The sequence below is a fragment of the Chiroxiphia lanceolata genome, chromosome 3 (genome assembly GCF_009829145.1).
Source record: "Chiroxiphia lanceolata isolate bChiLan1 chromosome 3, bChiLan1.pri, whole genome shotgun sequence".
Taxonomy (NCBI): Eukaryota; Metazoa; Chordata; class Aves; order Passeriformes; family Pipridae; genus Chiroxiphia; species Chiroxiphia lanceolata.
In genome coordinates, this window is record NC_045639.1 from 107932273 (window position 1) to 107958848 (window position 26576).

General features: G+C 39.9%; 1 protein-coding gene across 4 annotated transcripts; it reads left to right on the forward strand.

The window, feature by feature from the left end:
* Nucleotides 1–1362: 1362 nt before the first annotated feature.
* On the forward strand, nucleotides 1363–13328 carry TDRD15 (tudor domain containing 15). 4 transcript variants are annotated; one of them, XM_032683355.1, is made up of 3 exons: nucleotides 1363–1585; nucleotides 2728–2808; nucleotides 4688–13328. In XM_032683355.1, the coding sequence occupies exon 3, from the start codon at nucleotides 4693–4695 to the stop codon at nucleotides 10663–10665; it is 5973 nt and encodes a 1990-aa protein (XP_032539246.1). In that variant the 5' UTR covers nucleotides 1363–1585; nucleotides 2728–2808; nucleotides 4688–4692; the 3' UTR covers nucleotides 10666–13328. The 4 variants fall into 4 exon arrangements, with proteins under 4 accessions (XP_032539246.1, XP_032539248.1, XP_032539249.1 ...); XM_032683357.1 differs by lacking the exon at nucleotides 1363–1585 and adding an exon at nucleotides 1596–1701; XM_032683358.1 differs by lacking the exon at nucleotides 1363–1585 and adding an exon at nucleotides 1625–1708.
* The last annotated feature ends 13248 nt before the right edge of the window (nucleotides 13329–26576 follow it).

A 26576-nucleotide genomic window follows, 5' to 3' on the forward strand; every position in this document is an offset into this window, starting at 1 on the left:
TCTGTGGGAAGGCCTTCCAGAGGAGCTGCCCAAAGAAAAGTACATACATTCAAACCCTGAAGTGTGCTGCTGTTACCTAGGGGGACAAAAACAAAAACAAAAAAAGGAAACAAAAAAAAAAAGCTGATGTGGGCTGAGTCCAAAATGGAAAGTCTGGGGTACAGAGGGGAGTGCACAGGACATTAGTGTGTTACATTAGGAAAATAAACAACTTTACTGTTCAGAATTAGTCTGTACAATGTTACTTTCTGTTAAAGAAGTAAACAGAGCAGAAAAAACTCAAAGTAATTAGAAATTAGAAACTGGAGTTTTCCAGTAGTGGAATTCTGTTGACCAACATAAGAATGCAAGAATAAACTAGGCATTTTATCCATAAACACACAGTTGAAGTTCAATCAGTGATAGATCTGTATAACCTTTTTCTGAGTAGCTCTTATAAATACTTGACCATGATAAACATGACCACTTACCTGCAAAATCAAATTAAGAGCTCCTGTAAATTTCAGGGTTAATCCAAGTAGCTCCAATACCACTTTAAATGTATATTATACAGACTTTAACATATTAGCTGTATTTGGAAATTACTACATCTCCAAGTATTGCAAAGCCAGCTTTTCTCTCTTAGCTTTGCAAAGGGGAACTGTGGTGCCACAATCCTGACCAGCGGTGGGGTGGGGGGGGAAAGGGTAAAAACTGAAGGTAAACCCTTAGAAATTATTATACAGAGGCGAACTCTTTTCTAAAGAGTGCAATCAATTATAGACACACCACCATGTTAATACTTGTAGGACACAGCAAATTAAGTTTTCTTACTGTGACCGCTTAAGCTTATATTCTTTGTAAAAAAACAAAAAAACAAACCAAACAAAACCACCACAAATCCAAACAATTCAAGACTGCCTCAACCCCCCTCCCCCCCACAAAAAAAAAAAAAAAAAAAAAAGGCCAGACATGCACTCAAAAGCAAGTGAGGCGGGAGCACTTTGCAGCCTGTTAAGATGTACTTTTCACAGCCTGGAGAACTTCTTTCCGCCAATGGGAAAGAATAGGAGCTCTCAAGTCACCTGAGGCAGCTACGGGAGACTCATAAACCCACAGGCACTTTACTCAAACTTTAGGGAACACCTTATAAATGGTAATTGCAACGTGAAAACGCAACGGGAAAATAATAACTAAACAAACAAAACCCAGAAACAAACAATAGAAGAAGGCACGACTTTATACGGAAAAGCCAACGACCCTACGCAGAAAGGCGGGACTCGAACCGCGGTCCTCCCCTCCCGCCCCATCCTCCTCACGAGCGGCGCGAAGGGCGCGAGCGGTGCCGCGGCGCACGCGCGTTCCCGGGCAGCGTGTGCCCGCCGCGCCGCCATCTTGGCCGTGGGGTGTGGGAGGTGGTGGGGCTGTGGTGTTGTGGTCCTGTGCTGGCGCCTCTGGCTCTCGCACGGTGCTGTCTCGTCCGTGAGCGGTGAGGAAGCCGCGGCAGTTGCTGAGGGGTGCTGGTCTTCCCTCTCGGGTCTCGCCTGGCGGTGGCAGCGTCCGCGCGGTGCGGGGCCGCGCCTGACTCCGTGCCGGCTCCTCTCAGGTGGGCGCGGCGTCAGACAGCCCCGGGCAGAGCGACTGCTTCGGAACATGTCCCTCAAGTCCTGCACTTGGTTGCACTTAAAAGCCCTTTTTGTTGTGCCATGTGTTGCCTGTATGGTAGGTGGTGCGTTATACAGCGTGCATTTTGGTGGCTAAAGCGTTGCAAGCAAAAGTAAATGAGTGGCCGCTCGTGCTTAGAAAGTAGGTCGTATTGTTGTATTTCTCTGACTGAGGTGGTTTTTGCAGTGGAAAAAGAGTGGTCAGACCGTGCTTTTAGGAAGGTGGATTCAGTTTTGTAATTTTTTTTTTGTGTGATTTTTAAGGTTATAGTTAAGCTAGGTGTGAGGAACTCTTACAAGGTGTGTTTGTTGGGCAGGAGGCGGATTTAGAGAATCACAGAATGGTTTGGGTGGGAGGGACCTTAAAGATCATCCATTTCCAACCCCCTGCCATGGGCAGGAACACCTTTCCTTAGACCAGGTTGATCAGAGCCCGTCCAGGCTGGCCTTAAACACTTCAGGGGCGGGGCATCAACAAATTCTCTGGGCACCCTCAGTGTAAAGAATTTCTTCCTAATACCTAATCTAAAACTGCTCTCTTTCAATTGGGAGCCCTTCCCCCTTGTCCTATTGCTCTATGCCATTGTAAAAGTCCCTCTCCAGCTCTTTTGTAGCCCCTTTAGGTACTTGAAGGTGCTGTAAGGTCTCTCTGGAGCATTCCCTTTTCCATGCTGAACAGCCCTAGCTCCCACAGCCTGTCTCCATGGAAAAGGTGCTCCAGCCCTCTGTTCATCTTTGTGGCCTCCTCTAGATCCTCTCTAACATGTCCCCATCTTTCCTTTGCTGAGAACCCCAGAGCTGGATGCAGCACTGCAGGTGGGGTCTCAGTAGGGAGGGGCGGAGGGGGAGAATCTCTTTGCCTGCCCCCCGTGGTGCTTTTGAGGCAACCCAGGATATGTTTGGCTTTCTGGGCTGCAAACACAGAGTGCTGGCTCATGTTGAGCTTCTTGTGAACAAACACCCCCAAGACTTCATCCTCAGTACTGCTTTTGATAAGAGAAGTAGTAAAGGAATTTAGTTTACTTACGATTCTCTGATGATTTTTCTACCATCCTAATGATTTGTCTACCATCTTTCTTTGTAGAGAGATGCAGAGTTGTTAATAATGGGATGCTTTTCCTTTAGAAGGTGTCTTCTGAGTGAGTAAGCCTTAAGTAGTGGAAAGGTAAGTAAATAGCAAAAGATTTTTTTTGTAAACTATAGAAATGTGACTGTATCAGTGTGCTGCTGTTATTTGGACTGTAGTAACAGGCAAGCAAATATCGATGCCAAATTGTTTTAATTTGTTATGTATTTATGGAGGCAGGGCTTTGTTTTGGTGAAGGAGAGAAAAAAGGCCCCAGAACATCAGTAATGCCCCTTCAAAAGTTTGATTCTGTGTAGTGATCAGGTCTTTATTCCTGGCAGAGAGAACTCTTCCCTGAAGGCTGTTTTCTTTCATTAACCCCCCCCCCAGAATTTAGCTTTCTGTTACAGGGAAAAGTGATAGAAAAGGGCCTTGTTGGAGCATGTATTTGGCAGATCTGGGTTTGGTACTGCTTTTGCTGTGAGGGGTTTTTTTGGTGGCTAGTGGTTTTAGATTTTTTAGGGGTTTTTTTTGTTGGTTTTAGATGTGATGTATTCTTTGTTCTTCTGCCCTCCTGCTTTATAGTAGGAGTTCTCATTTATTTATTAGGGGTTTTTTTATTATTTTTGTGGAAGTAAAAAGATAGGAATCAATATTTGTTCTGAGGAGAGCTTGGGTAGTCACTTTGTGTATGCTTATGATGAAAACTCTCATGGCAGTTCCACTGAAGATTTTTTGCAGGCCGAGGAAGATCTTGCCCTAATAACTTTTTATTGAAACTGAAAGTTTAACTTTCAGCTTTACATAAAAATTCATAAATCAAGATTATTGTCCAGTCTCTCCTTGTGTGTTTATCCACTGTTTTTGCATTTGTTGTTGTCTACCTCTAATTACTTTGTTAGAGGCTTATTTAAGGGAATTGCTTGAAATTATGGTCATGGACAGCATTTTTAGACAATGTGAAATCACAGATCCATTGAGTCATTGACTTGTGAATTGAACTGGAAACTGAGTTTAAAGACCAGATTATAGATGAAGATCGGAAAAATACCTGAAGGTTTTGAAGATACTTAAAGTGTCAGAATTGGAATGTTGAGACAGTACAAAACACAGCTGGCACAATTGTTACTTGATGGAAAGTGAAGAAGTGTTGCACATGATGATGTGCTTAGTATGTTCTTGTAATTATGAGAGTTTAAAATATACTATTGCTGTAAGTGATAGTATAGAGAGAGCCAGAGTATGTAAACAGTAAAGCACAGAGTTATAAAATGTCAGTGATTTGAAGAAATGATTTAGACAGAAAAAGCAGGGTGAGTGAGAGATGAGTCCTTGGTCATTGACATGCTAAAAAGAAAGAAACAGACTGAAAGTACTTTTACAGGTAAAGTCTCTTTGTAACTGCAGTTTCAGTGCAATGAAACACTGAATGGCATCTCCTTTGGAGAGATTTGCAATTAAATTTACTGGATGTAAGTAGCAGTTGTGAGATGAGCAGACATTACATAAATGACAGGAACTGCTTTCCACTCTTTTTTTTCTTTGAGCAGACAAACCTTTCTTTGAGAAAAAATACAGTCTTCCTGCTTGTCTGTCCTACCAGATTCCTCATTCCTGCATGTCCATTACCTCCGTTGTCCCCCTAGTTTTCTGATATAATCTTAAATTGTCTCTGTTATTCTGGGAGCAACCTTTTGGTTAGAAGTTAATCTCAAGTGATAGAATTAGCCTGTAGCCACAAGAGTGAATCCAGATGTACTTTCTTCATGTTATCTGAGCACGTCTTTCAAGGGGAATTGTGTCAAGTGTATCCCAGTTGCATAAAACATGACATTCTAAAATGTTTAGCATACATTTTAACCAGAATTTTAAAAATATGCTATTATAAGATTTTGAAAACAAATGTCATGTAAGGAATTAGTTGCAAAGAAAAAAATATGGAAAATTATCAGGATGATCATACTTCTTTTCTTTGCAGACAGGATGGAATCTCTGACTCCTTTACCAGACCCAGGAGATATGAAATTGGAGATAAATCACGTAGAATGCCATCCTGAGTGCTTGGTTATAATGTTCCATGCTCAATACAACACAGGGTGTGAGCCTGACTATTACATACTGCAGAACGAAATACAGCGTGTGTTCAAAGTGAAAGAGGATGTTTGCCCTGGTGGATCTTGTTTGGTGGAAGATACAGAAGGAGAATGGCATAGAGGAAGAGTTCTGGGAAAGAAAGGGACTATCTATGAGGCTTTTCTTATAGACGCTGGATATGTGTTGGCAGTTGAGGAAACACATGTTGCTGCTGCTTGTGATGAATTGTTTGAACTGCCTCCAAAGGTGGTTTTGGGTGTTTTTGCAAGCATACTTCCTCTTGGAGACAAATGGAGTCCAAACGCCATGAACTATTTTTCATCTCTAGTGGGATTACAGATTACAGGACACGTGAAGGCTGTTGTACCACACCAGGTGTTTATTCTAGAAGTGCCAAAGATTATTACTGACGTTCTTGAATTGAAGTTAGGTAAATTTATTGATGGAGATTCATTTTGTCTTATTGTAGAAACTTTAAGAGTGTTGCCCCAAGGAGTACTTTGTAATAGAATGCCAGAGCTATTGAAACAGAAGTATCCAGTCAGGGAGTTGTTTACCTTAAATAATTCTGAGAAACCAACAAATTTCTGGCATGTTCCAGATGAACTCTTTCCATGTCTACCTGTTGGCAGTAAAGAAAATGTAAAAATAACTGGTGCAGTGAGCCCAAATAAATTTTATTGTCAGATACAGAAGTGGCAGAAACAGCTGGAAGATTTGACTGGAGCTATGCATTTGTACTATGAAGCTCTTGTTGGAGAAAATACTATATCTTGTGGTAGTTTAGGGCTACTTTGTGCTGCCAAGAGGCAAAATGGGCAGTGGCATAGAGGAGTGATAAAACAAGTTCTCTCTGACCACGTGGAAGTCTGGTTTATGGATTTTGGTGTTACTGAAGCTGTGCCACCTAGTTGTGTTCAGAAACTTAGAGCTGAGTTCATAACATTACCAATGATTTCGTTTCCATGTGCACTGTCTTGTTTCGGTAGTCAGGATGAAACAGTAATAAAATTTCAACTGAAAGACCTTATGCAAGCCTTGATAGGACAAACTTCTGTGTGTGCCCATGTTGATTTATACAATAACACGAAACACTTGTATTATATTACGCTGCAAAAACAAGATCTCGGAATTAATGCTAAGCATCCTGAAAACTTGAATGAGGTAGCTGCATCATGTGTCTCGCTCTTGGAAACAAAACTCACAAGTATTGCTGTAAACTACAAACCGTGTCCTGAGAGATACAATTCATTTAAGAATGTTACTGGAAATAAAGATACAAAAACCTGCTTACCTGAACAGGATATTTCTTTCTCCAACCACTGCAAAAGAGAAGAGATGCAACTGAATTCTTTCTGTCAAGCTTTTGTGGTACATATCATAAATCCATCTGACTTTTGGATTCAAACTTGTAGGTACCGGAATGAGTTTCAGGCCTTGATGACAAATATTGGCCACACATACAGTCAGTGTGGAGCTGATGAAATGGTCCTTAAAAAGCCAGAACCGGGGTTGCTGTGCTGTGCCCAGTATAGCAGAGATGGGTGTTATTACCGGGCTGTTGTCATAAAAGTGCTTCATGCAAACATTACTGTTTATTTTTTGGATTTTGGAAATACAGATACGGTACCCTGTCACCACGTGAAAATATTGCTTCCTCAGTTTTCTGATTTACCAGCTTTAGCTATAGGTTGTTCCCTTGCTTGCACGTTTCCTGTTGATGGTGTGTGGGTTAAAAAAGAAACTGATTTCTTTAGAAGTGTAGTGCTGAACAAACTACTGCTACTTCATGTCATTGGAAAGCAAAACAATAAGTACATTGTTAATGTGCACTGTTGTATTGGTTTGCAGCAAGGAAGTGTTGCTGCGTGTATGGTTCAAGCTGGATATGCTGAATACCGGGAAAAGCCACCACATTCTGTTCCAAGGTCAGCACAAAAAAGGCACAACTGTAAAAAATCAAAAATCAATGCAGAGAGCACTGGTAATATTCATAAAAGTAAGATATCTGGAAATGGAAACGTACTTCAGACGGAAAAATCATTAAGTGTGTCTCCAATGCCTAGAAAATCTGTTGTGCCATCCTGTTTTGGAGAAGGTGCTGTCTCTAAAATGCATAAATCGGTATGTGAGGAAAAACTGTTCTATAAAGAGTTTGTGTTTAAACCAGGAGATGTTTTTGAAGTAGTGTGTTCTTGCATTTTTTCCCCATCAGATTTTTCATGTCAGTTGCAACGCAAACTGCCAGAGCTAAGTAACTTAATGGGACAAATTCAAACTTACTATGAAGATCATACCAGTCCTTACAAAACTGGACAGGTTGCCTGCGTTGTTAAATGTCCCAAGGATGGGAAGTGGTACAGAGCAACTGTTGTGCAGCAGGTATCTAGAGATGAAGTTGATGTGGTTTTTGTAGACTATGGTTATCGAGAAAGAGTTTTACTTAAAGATCTTCAGGCTGTTCTTCCAGATTTCCTGACTCTGGAAAGTCAGGCATTTCGATGTGGACTTAAAAATGTACCCTTACAGACTGACTCACTCACTTGGTCTGAAGAAATGCACAGACAATTTGAAGACTTTGTTTCTTCTAGAGGACCACTGACTTGTGTCATTTATGCTCTTGTTCTCGTGAGCCCCAACTGTTTATGCAATGTTGTTGACTTACAGACTCCACTTACTAGTGCAGAGGAATTCCTCAGAGAACGTGGTCTCATTCAGTCTGAGTATGTTGGACTGAGAAACCTTGCACCTTTGGGTTCTCTGTACAGTTTTTGCTACTCATCTTTTAATATAAAAGTTGGAAGTGAGGAGGAGATTTATATAACTCACATAAATAATCCTTCAAAATTCTACTGTCAGCTTAATCGAAACACTGAAACTGTGGAGGCATTGATGAAGAGAATTAGTGACCTAAGTAAAACGTTAAATAATGCAAAGTATGATACCAGCAATACACGATTATGTATAGCCAGATATTTTGAAGATGGTCTCTTTTACAGAGCTTTGGCTTTTCCTGTGGAAGCGACATCCTATGTATGGGCTCACTATGTGGATTTTGGAAATAAGAGTGTGGTGGAGAGAGACCAGTTGATGCCCATTCCAGACTCTGCGACTGACCTAATATTCACACCTATGCAAGCTATTAAATGCTGTCTGTCAGATTTTAGGGGGAAAAAAATTCCAGCAAGCATTACTAGATGGTTTGAGGAAAGATTTCTTGGTAAACTGCTGAAGGCTGTAATTTTATCCAGAGAATCAGATGGAAAGATTGTTGTGGAGTTGTATGATGGTCAGCTCAAAGTAAGTCAAAAACTTAAAGAAAAAATGTCAGAAGAGCGGGCACAGAAAAGCTGTATGGGACAATTTAGAAGTTATGGAAGAGTGAGATGTCACATAGAAGATGGCAAAGAAATTAATAAAGTAAGTGTTAAAAATCCTGAAATACTTAAATTGGAAACCAAAGTGAATTGCCAAGTATATGATGACCAGACAGATACTGGAGAGAATTTTGGAGATGAAGAGCAAACTGCATGTAGCACATCAAAATTGTGTAGTGGATCCTTAAAACAGCAAACTTTACAGAACAGCGAAGAGCCAGGCTTTAGAAATACTTTCAGTGCTGTTCCGGAGAACAGAAAACCTCTGACTGGAGAACCCGCTTCTCACTCACTCTCTTATTCTGCTTTAACTTCAAAGGAAATAACTGTAAATGTTCTCTCTGAATCTCATAATGAAAAACTACATTGTACAGGTCAGCAGGAAAGGAGTAATAAAAATACACCTACATTAATCAGTCTTCCTCAACGTGATATACAGATGAATACCGAAGTAGCAGTTTATATTTCTCATATGAATAGTCTATCAAGTTTCTATGTTCATCTTGCAGAGGATGAAAACTTAATAATAAAATTAGCAAATGATTTAAATGGAAACTTGGAAAATAGGAGTCTTGAAAATTGCTTAGATGAACTCATGGTAGGAGATCTCATAGTTGCAGAGCATGAGGCTGATTGTTTTTACTATAGAGCAGTTATTAAAACTCTGAAATCAGGAAACTCCTTTGAGGTAGAGTTTATTGACTATGGTAATGCTGCAGTTGTAAGTTCATCAAACATCTGCAGGATTCCAGAAGAGTTCTTAACTCTGCCAAGATTTAGTGTTCATTGTTTTCTTAGCAGTGTAAAAAGTGTTCCCGGTGAAAGCTGGACTAAGGAAAGTGCTGCTTATTTAGCAAGAAAATTAAGTAATGAGCTAGTTACTTGCAAGTTCTTACAGCAGCATGGAGGGCAATGGGAAGTAGATGTAATTTGTGATGGAAAGTCTGTGTCTAATGACCTTCTGCAGGAAATAGACGAGGCAGGGTGGCAAAACGCACAAATATGTCATTGTGACAGTAGGCCAAACCAAAATGGTAATCCTCAAGATAAAAGGTCTGGGAATGGTTTAGATGGTCAAAGTAAAACTGAGGCTGTTAGGATGAAAAATACTTCCCAAACCCCCATAAGTATCCTTCATCAAGTTATAAATTTTGGACAAGTAGAAGCAGCAGAAGTGGTTAATATGTCAGAGACTGGAGAATTTTATGTACAGTTAGTTACAAATTTGCAAATACTGCATGAGTTAAATGTAATGCTTGACAAAGAAGCACAAAGAAGTGATTTGCTTAGAATGGATGACATTGAAAAAGGACTGGAATGCATGACACAGTCTGAAAAGAACTTTAGGTGGTATCGATCGAAAGTGATAGAGAAATTTGTCAGGGAGAAGTTAATGCTAGTTTTTTTCATGGATTATGGCACATGCGAAATGGTGGCCTTAAATAATGCAAAGGTGCTCAGTGATGAGATTAAAAATGTTCCTAAACAAGCTGTGTTTTGTAAATGGATTTGGTTTAAAAACCTGAAGAAAATTCAGTTTGACCATGTATTAAATGCACTCCTGGATTCTGAAATAAGGATCTTGTTTTTGAGGTTTTTGAAATCCTCTGGTATCTGGGAAGTAGATATTTTAATAGGGGAAGTTATGTTTCAGGAGTATTTGAACCAGTTCTTAAGCCATTGTCAGACAATTGTTGGACCAGAAAAATCCAGAAGTACAAACTGTAAAGAACTTGGTATGTCATTCAGGATAAATTCAGTCATGTGGATGCTGCTGCGAAGTGGCAGAACGTATCCGGGGTTTGCAACTGCAGTTACTGATCCTTCAAACTTCAGCGTCCAGTTTGAAGTCTTCTTTGATTGCATGCGAAAGTTGTCCTTGCTGCTCTCTGATGTTCCTGACAACTTGCCAGCTCTCCCAAAAGAACATGTGGCCCCTGGTGCCAGCTGCTTGATCAAATTTGGACTGAAAGCAGAGTGGTACAGGGCAGAAATTAGTGAAGTAACAAGTCAGTCTGTTGTTCTTACATTTATTGATTATGGCTTTCTGAAGAGCATTCCTTACTCTGAAATCCATAAACTTAAAGTTATTCCAGAAAGTCTGTTTTACTTGCCACGCTTGGCACAGTCTTGCTCTTTGCATGATGCAGTTCCTGCCAAAGGGGAACACTGGAGTGATGAAGCTATACTTCTGTTTCAGAAGCTTCTTCTTAAACCGTTTCTGATATTTCATTTCATCCACTATGGCTCTGAAATGAAATTAGAGGTGGATGTTCTGTACGATGACAGCAGTCTAGCTGATGTCTTAATTGCTGCTGGCCATGCAGTCTGCTCTCAGAGTAGGTGCTGCCCCATTCCGGTTGGCAGTCTTAAATCAGAAGAAACAGATCGGCAGCCTGAGTGTCCAGATTCTAGTTACTGTGCTTCCCTTTGTGAACCAGATTATAATTACGATGAAAATTCTGATTTTGCTGACAGAAGTTAGGCAAAGAAGAGAAAAACTGTCTGAAGCACAGGACTATAATACTTGAAACTATAATAGTTTAAGCTAAGGAAGTCTAGTAGAGTGACTGCTGGAGTATCATTAACAAGGGATCTGAGTTCACACAACACTGAAAGAAAAAATAACCTGCAAAGGATGGACAATACTGTGAAGACACTGGGATTTTTTCAGCATTATGATGATAAGAAAAAGTTGACATAATACAGAGTAAATCTGCAAGCAGAAGCACTGTCTGAGACTTGTGATTCAGATGTTCTGCAGTCTGCAAAGTGTGTGAAGATACTGTCAAAAGAATTAGTTAAATAATGAATAGACTGCAGTTAGGAAAGCACTACTTCAATGCAAAAAAGAATACAGATACTGCTCTTGGTATATATTTTTCCTCCTCTAAGATCTCTTGTTATATTTAGACAATCGCGTCTTTGACAAACCTTTCTGTTGGAATGTTCTTGCAGTTCTTGTGTGTCTGTGTGTAAAACTTTATTTGCATTAACATCTGATTTACAGTGGTGGTGTCTCCTCCTTATTTTGAATGTTCAGAAAACAAAGATGCGAAACATATCCTTCTCTTTGTTTCTGATTCCGAAGTTTCCATGTAAGAATAGTTTGTCTCATTAGGAGAATGTTTACTAATAATAATCCAGAAACCTGGATCCCCATTTATGGGAGGAACGTGAATTAAGTTGTTGTCAGTTAACTCTTGATGTACAGATGCTATTGACCCATCTTAAGGTTCTCTTGGTATCTGAGTTGCATCACAGTTGGGGTCATTCACTCTGCTGAGGATGTGTTCCACTGATCTCTCTCCTTCATCCTCCTCCTCATCTGTCAGAATGAGGAGAGGAAGTTTTCTCTGAGCACTTAGTCAAGTCAGAATACTGTTTTTACCTTAAAGGGAAACATTGGGAGCCTTTGCTTTTTTTCTTCTATGTAGGAGGAGGATATTTCAGAACTGAAAAGTGATGGTATACTGTATATGTCTAAGAAGAGGGGTTTTTTTTCAATATCCATTCTGAAATGGTAAGAATTTGTCAGCTGTTTTTCTGATTATTTATTTTCCCCCTCACTTCCTTCCTCAGTTGTTTGGACAAAGATAAAGCATGAAGAGGCCCAAAGTATGAGGTGTTTTCTTTGTATTGTGATTGTTTGAATTTCAATGAGAAAATGAATGCAACCCTAATGAAAGACAACACATCTAATGCATCTCTATAATGAGATCTAAGAATACACAACTCCCTGCTCCCCCTCCCCCCCCCCCATATCACAATGTATTTAACTAATATGAAAACCTGAAAGCTCTATCTGGAAAGTGGAATCTAATTTTTTTTAAGGGAAAGAGATGTGTCCGGGAAAGTCAAATAAATAAGAAGTAAGACAATGCGAACTGATCTTTACAAGGTTTTCTCTGCTGATGAATTTTACGTAAAGAAAGCATGCAAATATTTTCAGTGTACAAGTAAAAAATGCCCATTAGTAATAAATCAGAAAATGTGTAAGGTAAAATTTCTTAAATACTATCTAAAGTATCAGAAATTTTATGTTAATGTATTGATTAAATAGAGGGTTTTTTTAACAGTTAGTGACTAACTGTTTTCTTTATATTGCACTGTTTCTTTATATTGCAGAATTCCATGTTTTTTGTACTTAAAAAAGTTTGCCTTGTCAATACTTTGATATACTGCTTGCTCTTAGGATAAAACACAAAGTCGTACTGTGCAACATTACTTATGTTGAGTGATGACTGCACTTGCTGAAGTGGGCTATGTTCATTGTAGTGCCAAGTAATAATTTTCATCTAGAGGCACTAACACTTAAGGGTTAGTTAACTCTGATTCTAACTTCTGGCTGTCTTTCAGTTGGAAAAGTAAGTGTTTGAGTGTCTCTTCTTTTTAAAAATCATTTGGGTACCCTAAATTCCAAATATTAGATTTATTTGCAAGAATATGTGGGGTTTTTTTTAACTTGTAATGAGACTAGCTCATCATAGTATTTCTCTTTCTGAAGGTCTGATTCTCAAAGTGCCTCAAGGAGAAACTAGATAATTGGAAGCATTTTCGGGATTATACTATACCTGTAAATACAGAAAATGTCTTGTTGCCACTGTTGATGCAGATTTTCAGAAGTGTGTTACACAGATGTGATATGATCATTAGAGTAAGTTGCTGGGATGTCTCGCTGTGATTTTTATGCCCAGTCTTCTTTCTTTAGTGTACCTCTCCTGTCCCCAGCCTCAGCTGTAATAGCATTTTTCTTGTAAGTAGGAGTAGCTGTAGTCAGAACCTAGTGGAAAGAAGGTGTCATTTATCAATGATGTGGAAGTTTAGGTGTGGGAAGTTAGGTGAGTTTTTGTATTTCTTTTAGGGCAAGCATAATGCTGAACACACGCACTACTTTGCGTAGTAATGAATTTTTTTGGTAAAGTTTAATTTGAAACTACTTTTTATCATTTGGTTGAATTTCCTAAATGTGTTTCTGTGTTTGTTTATACTGTGTCATTGATTACTGTGATTATTTTTATTTTTAATCCATGAAGTTGATAAGAACTAGTTTCATTTGTTTGGAATTAAGTGTTCCTGTGTATACTGCCTTTCTGTTGTGAATTAAACAAAAAAATACTAAAAATAATAAATAAATAAAATGCTTATCTTGTGTGTGTAACTTGCCTTGCCTAAGATATTCTGAATATTTTGGAGCTTTCTGTGACCGTTGAGGTTGGTGAATGCATTGGAAAACACCTGAAGCCACATCAGTATGTTCTTCGTTGGACAGCACCAAGGAACAATCCTTGCCCTCTGGGGCAGCAGCTGTGGCATGTGTTATATCCGTCCTGTGCTGAATCAAGGTTTGTTTTTGAGTGCTGTAGAAATGGCACCTTGTTTCTGCCCATGCAGTTTGCGAGATGAGATGCCGGCCAAGGTCAGCCTGCCTCTGCCTTGTCCTGGGCAGGTGTGCTCTCGCTGGCACACTCTGTAAAGGCAGACAGGCCTTACCTGCCGGGTGGGCAAACTGCTACAGTGCCATTGTAACAGGTACTGGAGGGGGAGAGGTGTGCATAATTTTTTCTATTCAGATAGTATTAACTGAGTTTTAGTAGTTTACCATGCAGTGTTATTCCCTAGAGGAAGTACCTCTTCCTGATTTTGCTGAATATTTCTGGCTGATTTAGGAGTAACTGTAGTCTATTTCCAGAGGAAATGTGTTCAGACCTGAGCCACCAGAAATTGTGGGCCTGAGAGGAGGAGACTGGAAGTCATGTAGGAAAAGAGGCAGAGAATGAAAAAGTTTCACTGGGGATAGGAGGTGGGTGGTTCAGGCACTTTGAAATGGCTGATTAGTTACTGAATATTTGTATGGGTCAGGCAACATAAAAGTTTTGACTTTCAGACAGAAATGTAGGTTTCAGTGCTAACTTAATGTGTAAGGATTTTTAAAATTTGCAATAAAAAGAAAATTAAATAGGAGTATAGAGTTTGAAGAAGAGCTCTTAAAAACTAACAAATTATCATCTATTTCATAAAGGCAAATTTAAGGATGGAAAAAAGCCTTTGACAGTGCTTTTAATTACCCATAATGTTTGCAGAGAGTTGCATGTGTGTGCTTGGGTGTGTTTTGTTAGCTGCAGATCAAAGTCTGGGGACAAGTGTTACCACTGTCCATAGACAAATACACTTCTTGAACTTACTTTTTGCTGCCCTAGTGATGCCTTATTTTTGGCCACATTCCTCCCAGATAAACAGCCCATCGCAAATGTAACGACTGCATCCGAATCAGTGGATTCAGAGTATACAAGTAACAGCACAATAGCCAAGGGCTAATCTGAGCAATGCCCCCCTCCCAACCCTTAGTGCTGGTCAAGGCCTGACTCAAACCAGGTTTGGAAAAACCTGATTTCTGTAGTTGATATGTAAATATGACTATGAGTCAATTATCTTACTCCATAAATAGTCCAGGAAAGCCCAGGGCCCGTTGGGTTCTCCTGCACAACAGCTGGGAATAATTTTTTGCATCGAGTATGTGTGGGGCAGCAGGAAACGCTTGATGTGAAAGGAGCTCGTGGATTCACCTGGGAGGTGTTTGTAGTGTAGCAGTGCCTCCTGAAGGCACACAGGGATAAGCTCCTGCCAGTGTGCGACAGGCAGCTTGTCCCGATGGATCCTGTGAGCTGCACTGACACCTGCCGGCCCTGTGCGCACAGGATCGCCCCTGGCGGTGCCTGCACTGCTCACCCCGCCCTTGAATGTCCATTAAGTGAAGATCTCTCTGCTTTTGGCCTGAGAAAAGGTGAATCCTGGATTACTGCGTCCAGCCGTCCTCTCCACAGCACAGGAAAGACACGGGACTGTTGGAGCGGGTCCAGAGGAGGCCACAAAAATGCTCAGAGGGCTGGATCACCTCTCCTATGTAGACAGACTGAGAGAGCTGGGCTTCCATTTGGAGAAGAGGAGGCTACATGGAGACCTTCCAGTACCTAAAGAGAGTCTACAAGAAAGCTGAGGACAAACTTTTTAGCAGGGCCTGGTGCAATACGAGAAGGGACAGTGGTTTAAACTAAAAGAGGGTAGATTTAGAGTGGATACAAGGAAAAAGTTTTTTACTATGAGGGTGGTTAAACAGTGGCATAGGTTGTCCAGAGAGAGGGTGGATGCTCCATCCCTCGGAACACCCAAGAGCAGGTTGGACAGGACTCTGAGCAATCTGATCTAATTGAAAATGTCCCTGCATGTAGCACAGGGATTGCACTAGATGAGCCTTAAAGGTCACTTCCAACCCAAATCATTCCATGATTTGAAGATTATGCAGCATGGGAGAAAAAGGTTGGAGATACTGTTTTAGGGGACGCCTGATATAAGAAGACATTGGTGGCAAAATCCTGCCATCTGTACAGAAATAGGTACTGTGTTTGCAGACTGGGTATTCAAAAACACTTAAAAATGCACATTCCCATTAATGCTCACTAAATGTCTATTACTCAGTTGTTTGAACACATTTTAAAATCTCATCTTTTTTTTTTTATTTCTCTTCAAGAATCAATTTTTTGCATAAAAAACATTGAGAAAACAAAATCATGAAAATATTTATTCAGCTCTGAACTGACTTTAGGGATAGCTATCTTGATTCCTGCAGATTTAATAAGAAAGTTTCTAGGACTACTATGTCTAGATCTGCATAATGAAGGAATTAAAACTGTGATTGCAGCATATTTTTAGTGAGCAATAAACATTAGGAATCCTACTGGGTGACCCTGAAATATAATTAGGCCTAGTTCTGTGAAATTATTTTGCTGCGAAGACAAAGAAATGGAATAAAAGTGGGGTTTAAATGGGTTTAATATTCTTTTTTTTGTACTTTAAAGGAATACCAAGGTGTTAAGAGAGAAAACACTATTTGACAGACTTTGATTCTGATTAATTCTTTAGTGTTTAATCACCCTGATTTCATAAGAGTTTGAACTTAACACATAATATATGATCAAGCCTTTTAATTATGTTTATTTTCTTTTAAGCCATGGAACCATTGATCTCCTCTAATCTGACATTCCATATAACATGGAATTTCACTTACTTTTGCATTAAGCCACTATTCCCCCTTCTGGCTCCAAGGGTTCAAACCTTCATCTCTCATTTCCCACCTTCAAGCTATAAGCTCGCTGCTGACCCCCTTGAAGCTGTTTCACTGTACTAAAAGTATTAAAGAGCTGTAATATGTCTCTCTCTCTCTAGCCACAGGAGTCAGGTCTAGGAACTAGACAATTTCTTGAGCGGGGGAAACCTATGCTCCAGGTTCTCCTCAAAGGAATTCTTTTGCATTTTTATATGAAACACTCGATGAATCAACTCTGGGAGCAGACACTAGGACTTTCATAATCCAGTGATGTTCCTTGCATTTTGCACCCTTTATTTCCCCTCATTAATTTTGGATCCTTTTCTGCAAAGCAGGACACCTTTAGCAAGAGAGATCAAATGACTGATAGCTCTTTGATTAAAGCACACACCTGAAAGAAATTAAAAGTAAGAAAAGGAAAAGAAAAAGACCAACTTTAGTCTGAAACAGAGAATTAGCTTTGCATTTTCTTCACTTGAATTGACTGCACCAGCCTACTTCCTAGTAGAGTGTATCCTAATTTTTTATTTCAAAGGATATAGCACAATAGAGTATGAGGCAAATTAGTTTTATGAGAAGCTAAAGGGCTGTGAATGAGTGGATGTAAGAACCTATCTGCAACATAAGTTGGCTAATCTCAGGTCAGTGTTTCTGGTTGGCTGATTTAGGCATTTCTCCCTTCAAACTCATGAGTCATTAAGAGCATATCCTGAAACATCTGCTCTGTGCCATGGGCTCTGGAGTGTGCTCTAATAGCCAGATGAAACAGTTAAGTGAAACTTAGTATGCCTTATTTTGTGCTTAATGAGAAGTAATACCTTACAAAAAGTTTATGGCACTAGATCCAGTGAAGGGCTTGGACAGTATCTAACATTTGGGTTTCGTTTCTCAGGCACAGAAACCTTTGGGGGGAATGCGAAGGCTTCCTGTAGACTGTATGGGGAGAAGTCTGATCCATCAATGTCATATTTAAAACAATCTACGTATTGGACATGGTAAAATGTGAGGATGAGAATGTATTCTAAGTTTTACACCTTTCTAGAGCAAGGCGCTTTGTGTGGAGTAAGTAGAGACATCTGTCTGTGCAGTGTCCTTGAGCTACACATCTGAAAACAGCTCATTCTACACAGTGAACAGTCATTCATAAAATACCTCCACCAGTTAAGTAGATAATGCACATTTTTCATACAGTGTATACTGTTTACATCACTTGCTCAGCTACTACGAGTTCAAAGAACAAGTTCCTATTAAACCCTTAGCCACAACCCATGGAAAGCATCTACAGACTATGACATTTTGAGAAGGAAGAGTTTCCCTTCTTTCTGAAGCTGTGCAGCAGTGCAGGAAGGCATTTGGGATCCCTTGTGCAAAAGAGGAAAAGGTATGATTTGGTAGCCTGGCTGCAGGGCACAGAACTAGAGAGATTAAGATGTGTGGTCTAAACACTTGCTTCTGTGACCCGATCACTGCTTTGTCCACAGGCAAACAGTTTTAAGAGAAGGGAATGAAAAGATTACTTATGTCATTATAGCTTGATGATAGAAGGTATGTTTTTGGACACTGTCAAGCTGAAAACAGTTCTTGTTTTCTAGGTGAATGACTTAACCATTAAGCTGCTGATTGCTAAGTGATTGCTACAGTCTTCTCTGTCAACTCATAAAAAAAAAAAAAAAGAAAAATAGTGTAGGAGCACTGCCCCATGTTTTATACAAAGTGGTCTCTCAGAGTAGCCTTTTCATAACTGGGGACCCCTAAGAGCTAAAAAGTAAGAAAGGCTGCTTTTTGGATGCTTGGTTCCTAAAGGATATCAGTTGAAAAAAGCCCATGCTTAGATTCTGAGTGTATGTGGGAACACTGAGGTGCTGAGGCTGAAGTAGTTCAGGGCATGCTGGGAAGTATAGTTCCCAGTGCCTGGGGAATTGGGAAATCGGACAGGGAGTCGGGCTGTAATTGCAGGTGCTTGCAGGTACAGCAGGTGCTGAACAAGGTGTTTTAAAAAACAAGTTTTAACCTGCACAATACAATTCTGTTTAATGCTTGCTGTAATATTTTATTACATTTAGTCCATGCACCCTAATTCATGCAGTTAGTTTTCTTCAGAAATATTTGATGTATTTTTAAAATCAAACTTACTTGTGATGGGTTTTTTTCCCACCAAAAATCGACACTTTCTCATGTTTAAGGATGAATTAGGAAGATTGAGCTAAGGACCACGTTTGAGCAACCTGGACGCACACAAGTCCAAGGGAGGGATACCTGGAATGGAACAACCCTGTACAACAGTCCAAACTGGGAACTGGCTGGCTCTGCAGAAAAAGGGGAGATGTATCCAAAATCAGATGTTTGAGCTTCTGATGAAGGTTGAATGGGAGTGAGCAGTGTGCCTGTTTGGTGAGGACATCTGCCCACAGACTGGGCTGGGTTTAATCAGTCTTCAACTACCTAAACTGAAGGTTCAGAGAAAACAGCCAAACTTTTCTCAGGGATGTGCAGTAGAAGGTGGAAGAACAATGGACACAATTTGGAGCAAGGCAAATTTCAGACAGATACAAGAGGAAAAAAAAATATTCCCAGTGATAGTAGCTAAGCACTGGCACAGGTTGCCTGGAGAGGCTGTGGCTTTCCCATTCCTTGGAGATACAGACCCTTGACTGACCAAGGCCCTGGACATCCTGTCCTGGCTTTGAAGTTGCCCCTACTTTGAGCACAGGTTTCTGCTCACAGGTTACCCTGGTACTTTGAGCAGGGGTCAGACCAAATGGCCTTGAGAGGCCCATTCCAGCCTTACTTACTCTTTGATTAACTATTATATTCTTGGATTATGGACAGTGTATTGTGCAAATACCTGAACTAATTTTAGGTGATTAAGTTTGGAAACATGGTTTCTCTGTAGTAACTGAGCTTGATCCCATTTGAGCAACTGGATTCATACTCAGTACTAGACTTTGTATCATATTCAGGCTACTTCATAGCAACACATATATATATATATGATAATACAGCATAGAGGTAGTATAGACATACCCAATTACCACCATGCCACTCTCCAGGAACCAATATCCTTTACCAGAACTATCAGTAACAGGGCCTCATCATCAGGTGATTGAACAAAGTCAGAAAATATACTGTAGTACCAAAAAGCCCTTTTCCTAGCTCATTTCTTTCAAATTTACATGTCTTCTGGTGTAATGGCTTTTTTCCAGCAAGTAACTTCTATGGACATTTATGATTAGGAGTGTAAATTTGTCTGATCTAAAAGAGTTTATTAATAAACAGGTATCTTATTTTGACAGTGACTGTTTGTTCCATCCAGACAGAAAGAATTCACAGTGACCTTTTGCCTCTTCTCTGTTATTTTTACACTCCAAGTATTTTTCAACAAGGAGGTTTTCAGTTTAAGGGAATGGACAGTCACCTAACAAATCTTCTTGGTACTAATAATACTAATTTTTGAGTGGGCCATGTTTGTAGGATATCTTACAACATTATTATACATGATATATATACATAAATACAGTGAAATATTTTTAGTCAGTTTTTACTTTATAACCTTTCAACAGAATTAAATTAATTTGAAAAAGAAAACCTCATTGAAATCAGTAAGCTTATTAATGATGGTAAGGGTTAGTTTTTTACAAAGAAAAATGACTGTTTACTGTATTTCAAAAAAGTTTTATGATATGAAGAATAATATGATATATATAACTAGAAGTAATGGGAGGAAATTAAAAATAATTTAAACTTCCTGAAAATGAGTTCTATTAGACTGTAAAATAAGTTCCCAGGGGAAGCTGTAGAAGCCTCATTATATGGCTTATTTAAAACTAGATTAGATGAAGTGCCTGAAGGGAGCAAGCTTGGGCTGTTTCCTGTAAGGCTGAAGGAGATTACCTCAGATATTTTTTTCCTTCTGAAATATTTTATTCTGTGATGTGGTCTGGGAAAGTCTTGTTCATTCTTATATGAGAATATTTTGCTCCTCTTTCTACAGTACTTCTGTGTGATTTTTAAAATGAACTTTTTTTGATTTTTTGCCATGATAGGAGTTTATAGGTCTTTATACTGATATGTAGCACACTAACTGTGAGTAAAACGAATATTTTTTTTTAATATAACATCAGGAATAACTTGACAAAGGTAGAAATATCCACACACATGCCTTAGTTTTTCTTCTTGGTTTTAGAGTTAGAAATTTACTGTTAAGGTGGTTGTCATTACAACCTTGACTCTGCATATCCATGGATGGCCTGAAAGTTTTTGTGATCATGATGCTTTCTTCTGTCTAGGGGGATGCAGTCAGTGGCAAGCCCATGATACCTGTGAGTGCAGACTTGTGCGTGCTGGAGGGTGATCTCAGCCCTCACCCGGGGCTCAGCCACAGTTTGGATGGGTACATGAGGGAGCTTGGAGGTTAACTGTGAAGCTCCTCTGTAAAAGGCCAGATATATTGATTATTCTCTGCATCAGTGACTGTATAGCTATTTCATACCAAGTGGAACCGTCCCAGAGGAAAAGGATGTAGGAGAATGGCTGCATAGGCATTAGTGACTGCATATCTGAGATGGCTGTTTGGTTTTCTCACCACACAGAAGCAGCTCTGCAGCGTTTAACATCCTGCTTTGCAGATGCTGCTGAGCTCTTTGGGCTGGAAGTCAGCTTAAAGAAGGCAGAAGTTCTCTATCAACCTCAGGAAGTCTTCCATCATCCCCATATCACCACTGGCGAATCAGAGCTCAAATCAGTCCAGCAGTTTAATTACCTAGGTAGCCTCATCTCCTCAGATGGTAAGATTGACGGAGAGGTAGACAACAGGTTAGCAAAGGCATAAAGTGACTTTGGAAAGCTTCATAAAAGAGTTTGGTGAAATAAACACTTGAAGAAAAGTACAAAGATCAGTGTTTACAGAGCCAAGTGTTTACAGTGTTCTTTTATATGGTTCCGAATCATGGGTCATCTACCGCCACCACCTGTGTCTCCTAGAACGCTTCCATCAACGCTGCCTCCGTACAATCCTAAACATCCACTGGTCAGATTAGGTGACCAATACATCTGTTCTAGAACAAGCAGCAGTCACAAGTATTGAGGCCATGTTGCTGAGAACACAGCTGCGATGGGCAGGGCACGTCTCAAGGATGAAGGACCACTGCCTCCCTAAGATCTTGCTTTATGGTGAACTTGCCACCGGCTGCCGCGTGAGAGGAACCCCAAAGAGAAGATGCAAGGACTCCCTGAGGCAACATCTCAGCCTTGGCCATATTGATCATCATAACTGGTGTACTCTGGCCTCCAATCGAGAGGCCTGGAGACACACCATCTATAACGCTGCTGATGCTTTTGAGAAAGCACGCAGGATCACTCTTGAGGAGAAAAGACAACACAGAAAGAATCGTTTCTTGCAGAATTTACCACCTAAGGAGTCTTTCTGTTGTGCCTTTTGCAACTGGACATGCCTATCTTGTATTGGCCTTTTTAGCCACCAACGCGCTTGTAACAAATGTAGGTAGAGCCTTTCCCAAATCTTCATTCGTGAAGCCCAGCCATGATGATGATTCTGAAAAGAGCAGCACTGTGCAGTTTCACAGAAATTCTCTTCCATAAACATGGAAAATCTTCAACACTTTTTTTTTGTTCTCTAGCTTAGTCTCCATTATAAACTCATAAGACATATATGATCTGAGCTTTCCTTATTTGTAGTTTTTACTTCCACAAGAGGAAATAGTTTCTTCTACAGTGACTTTAGAAAAGATTTTTTATAAAACAAAACATCTAGCTGGTCTTTATAGCACTCTATTTGATTTTTTGGCAAGTATGCAGTCAGGGTGCAAACTCTCAAAATAACTAAGGGACCAATGGCCTATAAATTTACAATTCTACGGTATGAATCCACAGTATCTGCTCCAACAAGTTATGATTTCATAGCTGATGCCAGAGGGAGTGTAGACATTCATTTAATTTTGGATCATTAGATCCAAAGCTGTCCTGCTGGTTATGGCACGCTATTATTTTTGTCCCTGTCAAAACCAATGAACAGTTGTACTAGTGATTGGCTTAGCTGACCAGAGATGCTCAAAACAGAAGATTAATGATGAAGAGCTGGATCATGCACTGAATGTTTCAAGCAAGATTAAAAGAGAGGGGAAATTAAGTTTTTGTTTGAAATACATTTATGTAGCACTTGCATTAATGTTACAATATAATTGCAATACTTTCATCAAGAAAAAAAAATGTATAGTTTATAGTACATTTAAACAATAGATTATTTTTAAAAATTTTTACTTGAAATTACTTTTCTTTACCTGTAGTTATGCAAGATCAATCCTGTAATGCAAAAATATCTTCATCACCAGATGGCATGTTGTCATCCACTGCAACACTGCTAAGTGACCATTCAACTGTCATGGATGGCAAGTGCACAGATTTCTTTAAAATTGTGATTAAATTTCACCACTTCCAGTGATACTGCTAGATGGGTATGTGTGATAGGACATTCATAGAAAGTGGGGGCTACTGAGGTGGCTTCTGTGAGAAGCTGCTGGAAGCTTCCCCCATGTCTGACAGAGTCGACTTCACTCGACTCCAGTCCACTGATGGCCAGGTCCGAACACATCAGTCACAGTGGGAGCACCTGTGGGATAACAGAGTTAAAAAGGGGAAAAAAGTTATTGCATGGGAGCCAGAAGAGTGAGAATATGTGAGAGTAACAACTCTGCAGACACACAGGTCAATGCAGAAGGAGGGGCAGGAGGTGCTCCAGGTGCTGGAGGTGAGGTTCCCCTGCAAGCTCATGGTACAGCCCATGGTGAGGCAGCTGTGCCCCTGCAGCCCATGGAGGTCCATGAGGGAGCAGAGATCCACCTGCAGCCTGTGTAGGGCCCCATTCCAGAGCAGGGGGATGCCCAAAAGAGGCTGTGACCCTGTGGGAAGCCTGTGCTGGAGCAGGGTCCTGGCAAGACCTGTGGCCCTGTGGAGAGAGGAGCCCACACTGGAGCAGGGGAAGAGCGTGAAGAGTTCTCCCCTTGAGGAGGAAGGAGTGGCAGAGACTGTGTGTGATGAACTGACCACAGCTTCCATGCCCCATCTCCCTGAGCTGCGGTGGGGAGGAGATAGAGAAAATCGGGAGTGTAGTTGAGCCTAGGGAGGAGTGGAGGGAAGGTGTTTTAAAGTTCAGGTTTGTTTCTCATTATCCTACTCTGATTTGATTGGTAATAAATTAAGCTAATTACCTCAAGTTAAGTCTGTTTTGCTCATGTTGGTAACTAGTGAGTGATGTCTCCCTGCCCTTAGCTCAACCCACAAACCTTTTGATATATTTTCTCTCCCCAGCCCACCTGAGGAGGGCAGTGACAGAGCAGCTTTGGTGGGCACCTGGTGTTCAGCCAGGGTCAGCTCACCACAGTGGGCTTTGTTCTTTCACGAACTTCCTTCCTCTAATTAACATTTTCTTACATTTTTTCACTTGAGCTGAGAGGGTGTCCCATTCCTTACCTCGAAATCGGCTATGGAATTTTCAGTTTCTGACAGGACATATTTGCAGAGTCTTACAGTTTGTATTACGTACACTATCCTTGGGCTCCTTGGGGATTGTGTGTATCAAAACTGTGTGATCAAAACAGGACACTGGCAAAAACGGTGTGCTGATCTGTGCAAAATTACAAACCTGGGAGATATTGAAGAATAGTTTTGTATACTCAGTAGATTAGGGATACTTTTTCTGCAGCACATTTTGTTCGCTATTTAACGATAACAATCAATTTGAAGCAATGGCTTGGCTAAGTAAGAAAGAGATTAAGATATTATGTTGACCAGGTAGCACAATATTTCGATTTCACCAAAATACAACTGGCCACCAGATGGAGACTTTGTATTAATTTTCCTAAACCAAAGCTACAAGAAAAGATATCAGCCTAAGAAGCCATTTGCACAAAAATAAAATAATCTCATTTATTTTCCAGGTCTTCTTGTAGATAATTCTTGCAATGAAAAGTTTCCTAAGCTGATCTGAGAAGGCTAAGCCTTAATTCTTCAAAAAAAAAGAGAAGCATAGAGTATAAGATTTAGCAACATATTGCTGAATTGTTTCGTGAAATAATGGAATTTGCTAAAGTTAAATATGTTCTATCTGCCTGATTCTTCTTTTTAAGTGGTGGGGAATTGACCAATCTGGAATTATTGTCATTAAAAATGACCTATTTATAAAAACTCTTTGGCCTTTAGAATTTGCAGCAGGTTTAAATAACATTTATCTTTGTGTAGCATAGTTAATAGCAAAGACATAATTGCATGCTTTTCTGTAAGTGGAAGTCTCTAAATGCAAATAGTAATAGACAGTGTCATCTATAACAATCTACAAATATATGGAGGAAATTGGTTTTTCCAGGCTAACTATTTATTAATATGGAGGAGAGTAGTATGAAATTGGGGCTCCACCATGTTTCTTTACATTTTTATATCGTGAAGAGGCTGCAGAAAGAGGTGAGGACCCATTGCCCTGTAACTAATCTGGCTGCAGAATTTCAGTAATAGGGCAGGAACATAAAACCATTCTTTCCTCTGTAATCAGCAATAATACCATTTTTCAGCTACAGACTAGTTATTTGGAAAGGGGTGATTTGTGAGTAAATCTGGATGAGTAAAGGAAATGAAAGGCTGATACCATGAATCGGACGATTTAGTTTATCCAGAAGCTTATCTCCCCAAAAAATGAGGATGAGGTGATCTTGGATAGGACCTGAAGGCAGGTGAGGAATGAGGCTGTGATGGAAATGAAGAGCAGAGGGGTCTCACTGGGATTTCTGCAGTATTCTGCTACTCTACACTTTGGTGTGCTTAATTTATTTCCTGGTTTTCATCCTGAAGAACAAAAAAAAGGATACCACCCTTATTGCTCCTTTCGGTGTATCCCATCAGCAAATACATTTGAATAATACTCATTTGAAAGAAAGAACAAATGGAATTAAAGCTTAAACCAGGGCTGGTGAATCCACTTTGGGCCTGAGGACAACCACAATATTTATCTGTAGCAGTGAAAGGGAGTTGTGGAATGGAAGGAGATGCTCTGGTGGAAAGCTGGTGACTGACAGTGTTTCAAAAGAAGGAAAATGAAAGTTAAATAAGTAAATACTAGAAAAACAGTTTTAAAGATTCCAAAGGACTTCTAGGATCAAGTAGTTCATGGGAGCTGGGCAGTTGAGGAATTTTCTACAGATTTTCATTTGCTCTAGATTTGGTGTGAAACCTGCAGTTATAAAGCTGTGAAGGTACCCAGTGAGTTCTACTGGGGTTACTACTTCATCTAACTGTGATTCTAGGTCACACTAATCCCTTGTGTGCTGTGGAGGAGATCCAGAGTGCCTTAGGCCAGCTAAACCTGGATGGGCTTTCAGTTTTCAGTGCAGGACTAAGGACTGGTTTTCTTTCTATTATCCACATCAATCTTCTGATTTTTTCTTGAGATACAGAACAAATTTTGGAAAGGTATTTCATCTTAATTTGAAGTAATCACTTGATTAGCCATTCATCGTGGCTAATTGACCATTTGTCATTAGAAATGTTCATCTTTAGTTTTATTAAGGATTTACCTTTTTTAACTTCTGGCCATTGGGGGTGTTTGGTGCTTGGCAGTTTGGCTTTCTAAGAAGTTCATTGTGTATCATTAGAAAAATACCCAAAGACTAAAAAAAGGCCCCCATAATTAGCTTGCTTTAGTGCTATTTGTATATGAGGGATGTGTGGCCCTTTGAGAGCAGATTCTCCTAGAGTGGACTGTTTGTACAGTCAAACATAGTTCAATGTGGTTAGAAGGAGGAGAATCTAGCACTTAAAATAAGATCTCAAAACTGTCTGATATCCCTCATATTATTTGGAGTCACTGTTAGTGTGAAATACTAAGTGGGGCAAAGCTTGTGCTCTCATCTTCAGGGTTCATTCTCATATCCACATTAGACCTTCTATGATGGTGCAACCCACAGTTCTTCAAGGTGATGTTTTGCTTCTATATTACTGAGATTAGTTTTATAAAGGGGGACTGTTACATAATCTGCAGGTTTAAATGTGTACCTTAATATTTTCCCGTCTTTTTAAATTTATACTTATTTTCTTCTCTATATTTCTGAGCAAAAGAGTTTCAACAGATTCTTTAAAGTGCAATGAGGTTCATAGACCTTATTTAATGATTGACCAGTATGCTTAAGATGAAGAAGAGCATTAATTGCAGCAAAATATTAAACCCCTTATTGAGATTTTTTTCTTTTAATACAGCTTTTGAGATTTGTTGAAATAAATCAGAATAACAG

Excerpts from the sequence above, each read along its gene's own strand:
- TDRD15 (XM_032683355.1), top strand. The coding sequence starts at position 4,693 with ATGGAATCTCTGACTCCTTTACCAGACCCAGGAGATATGAAATTGGAG.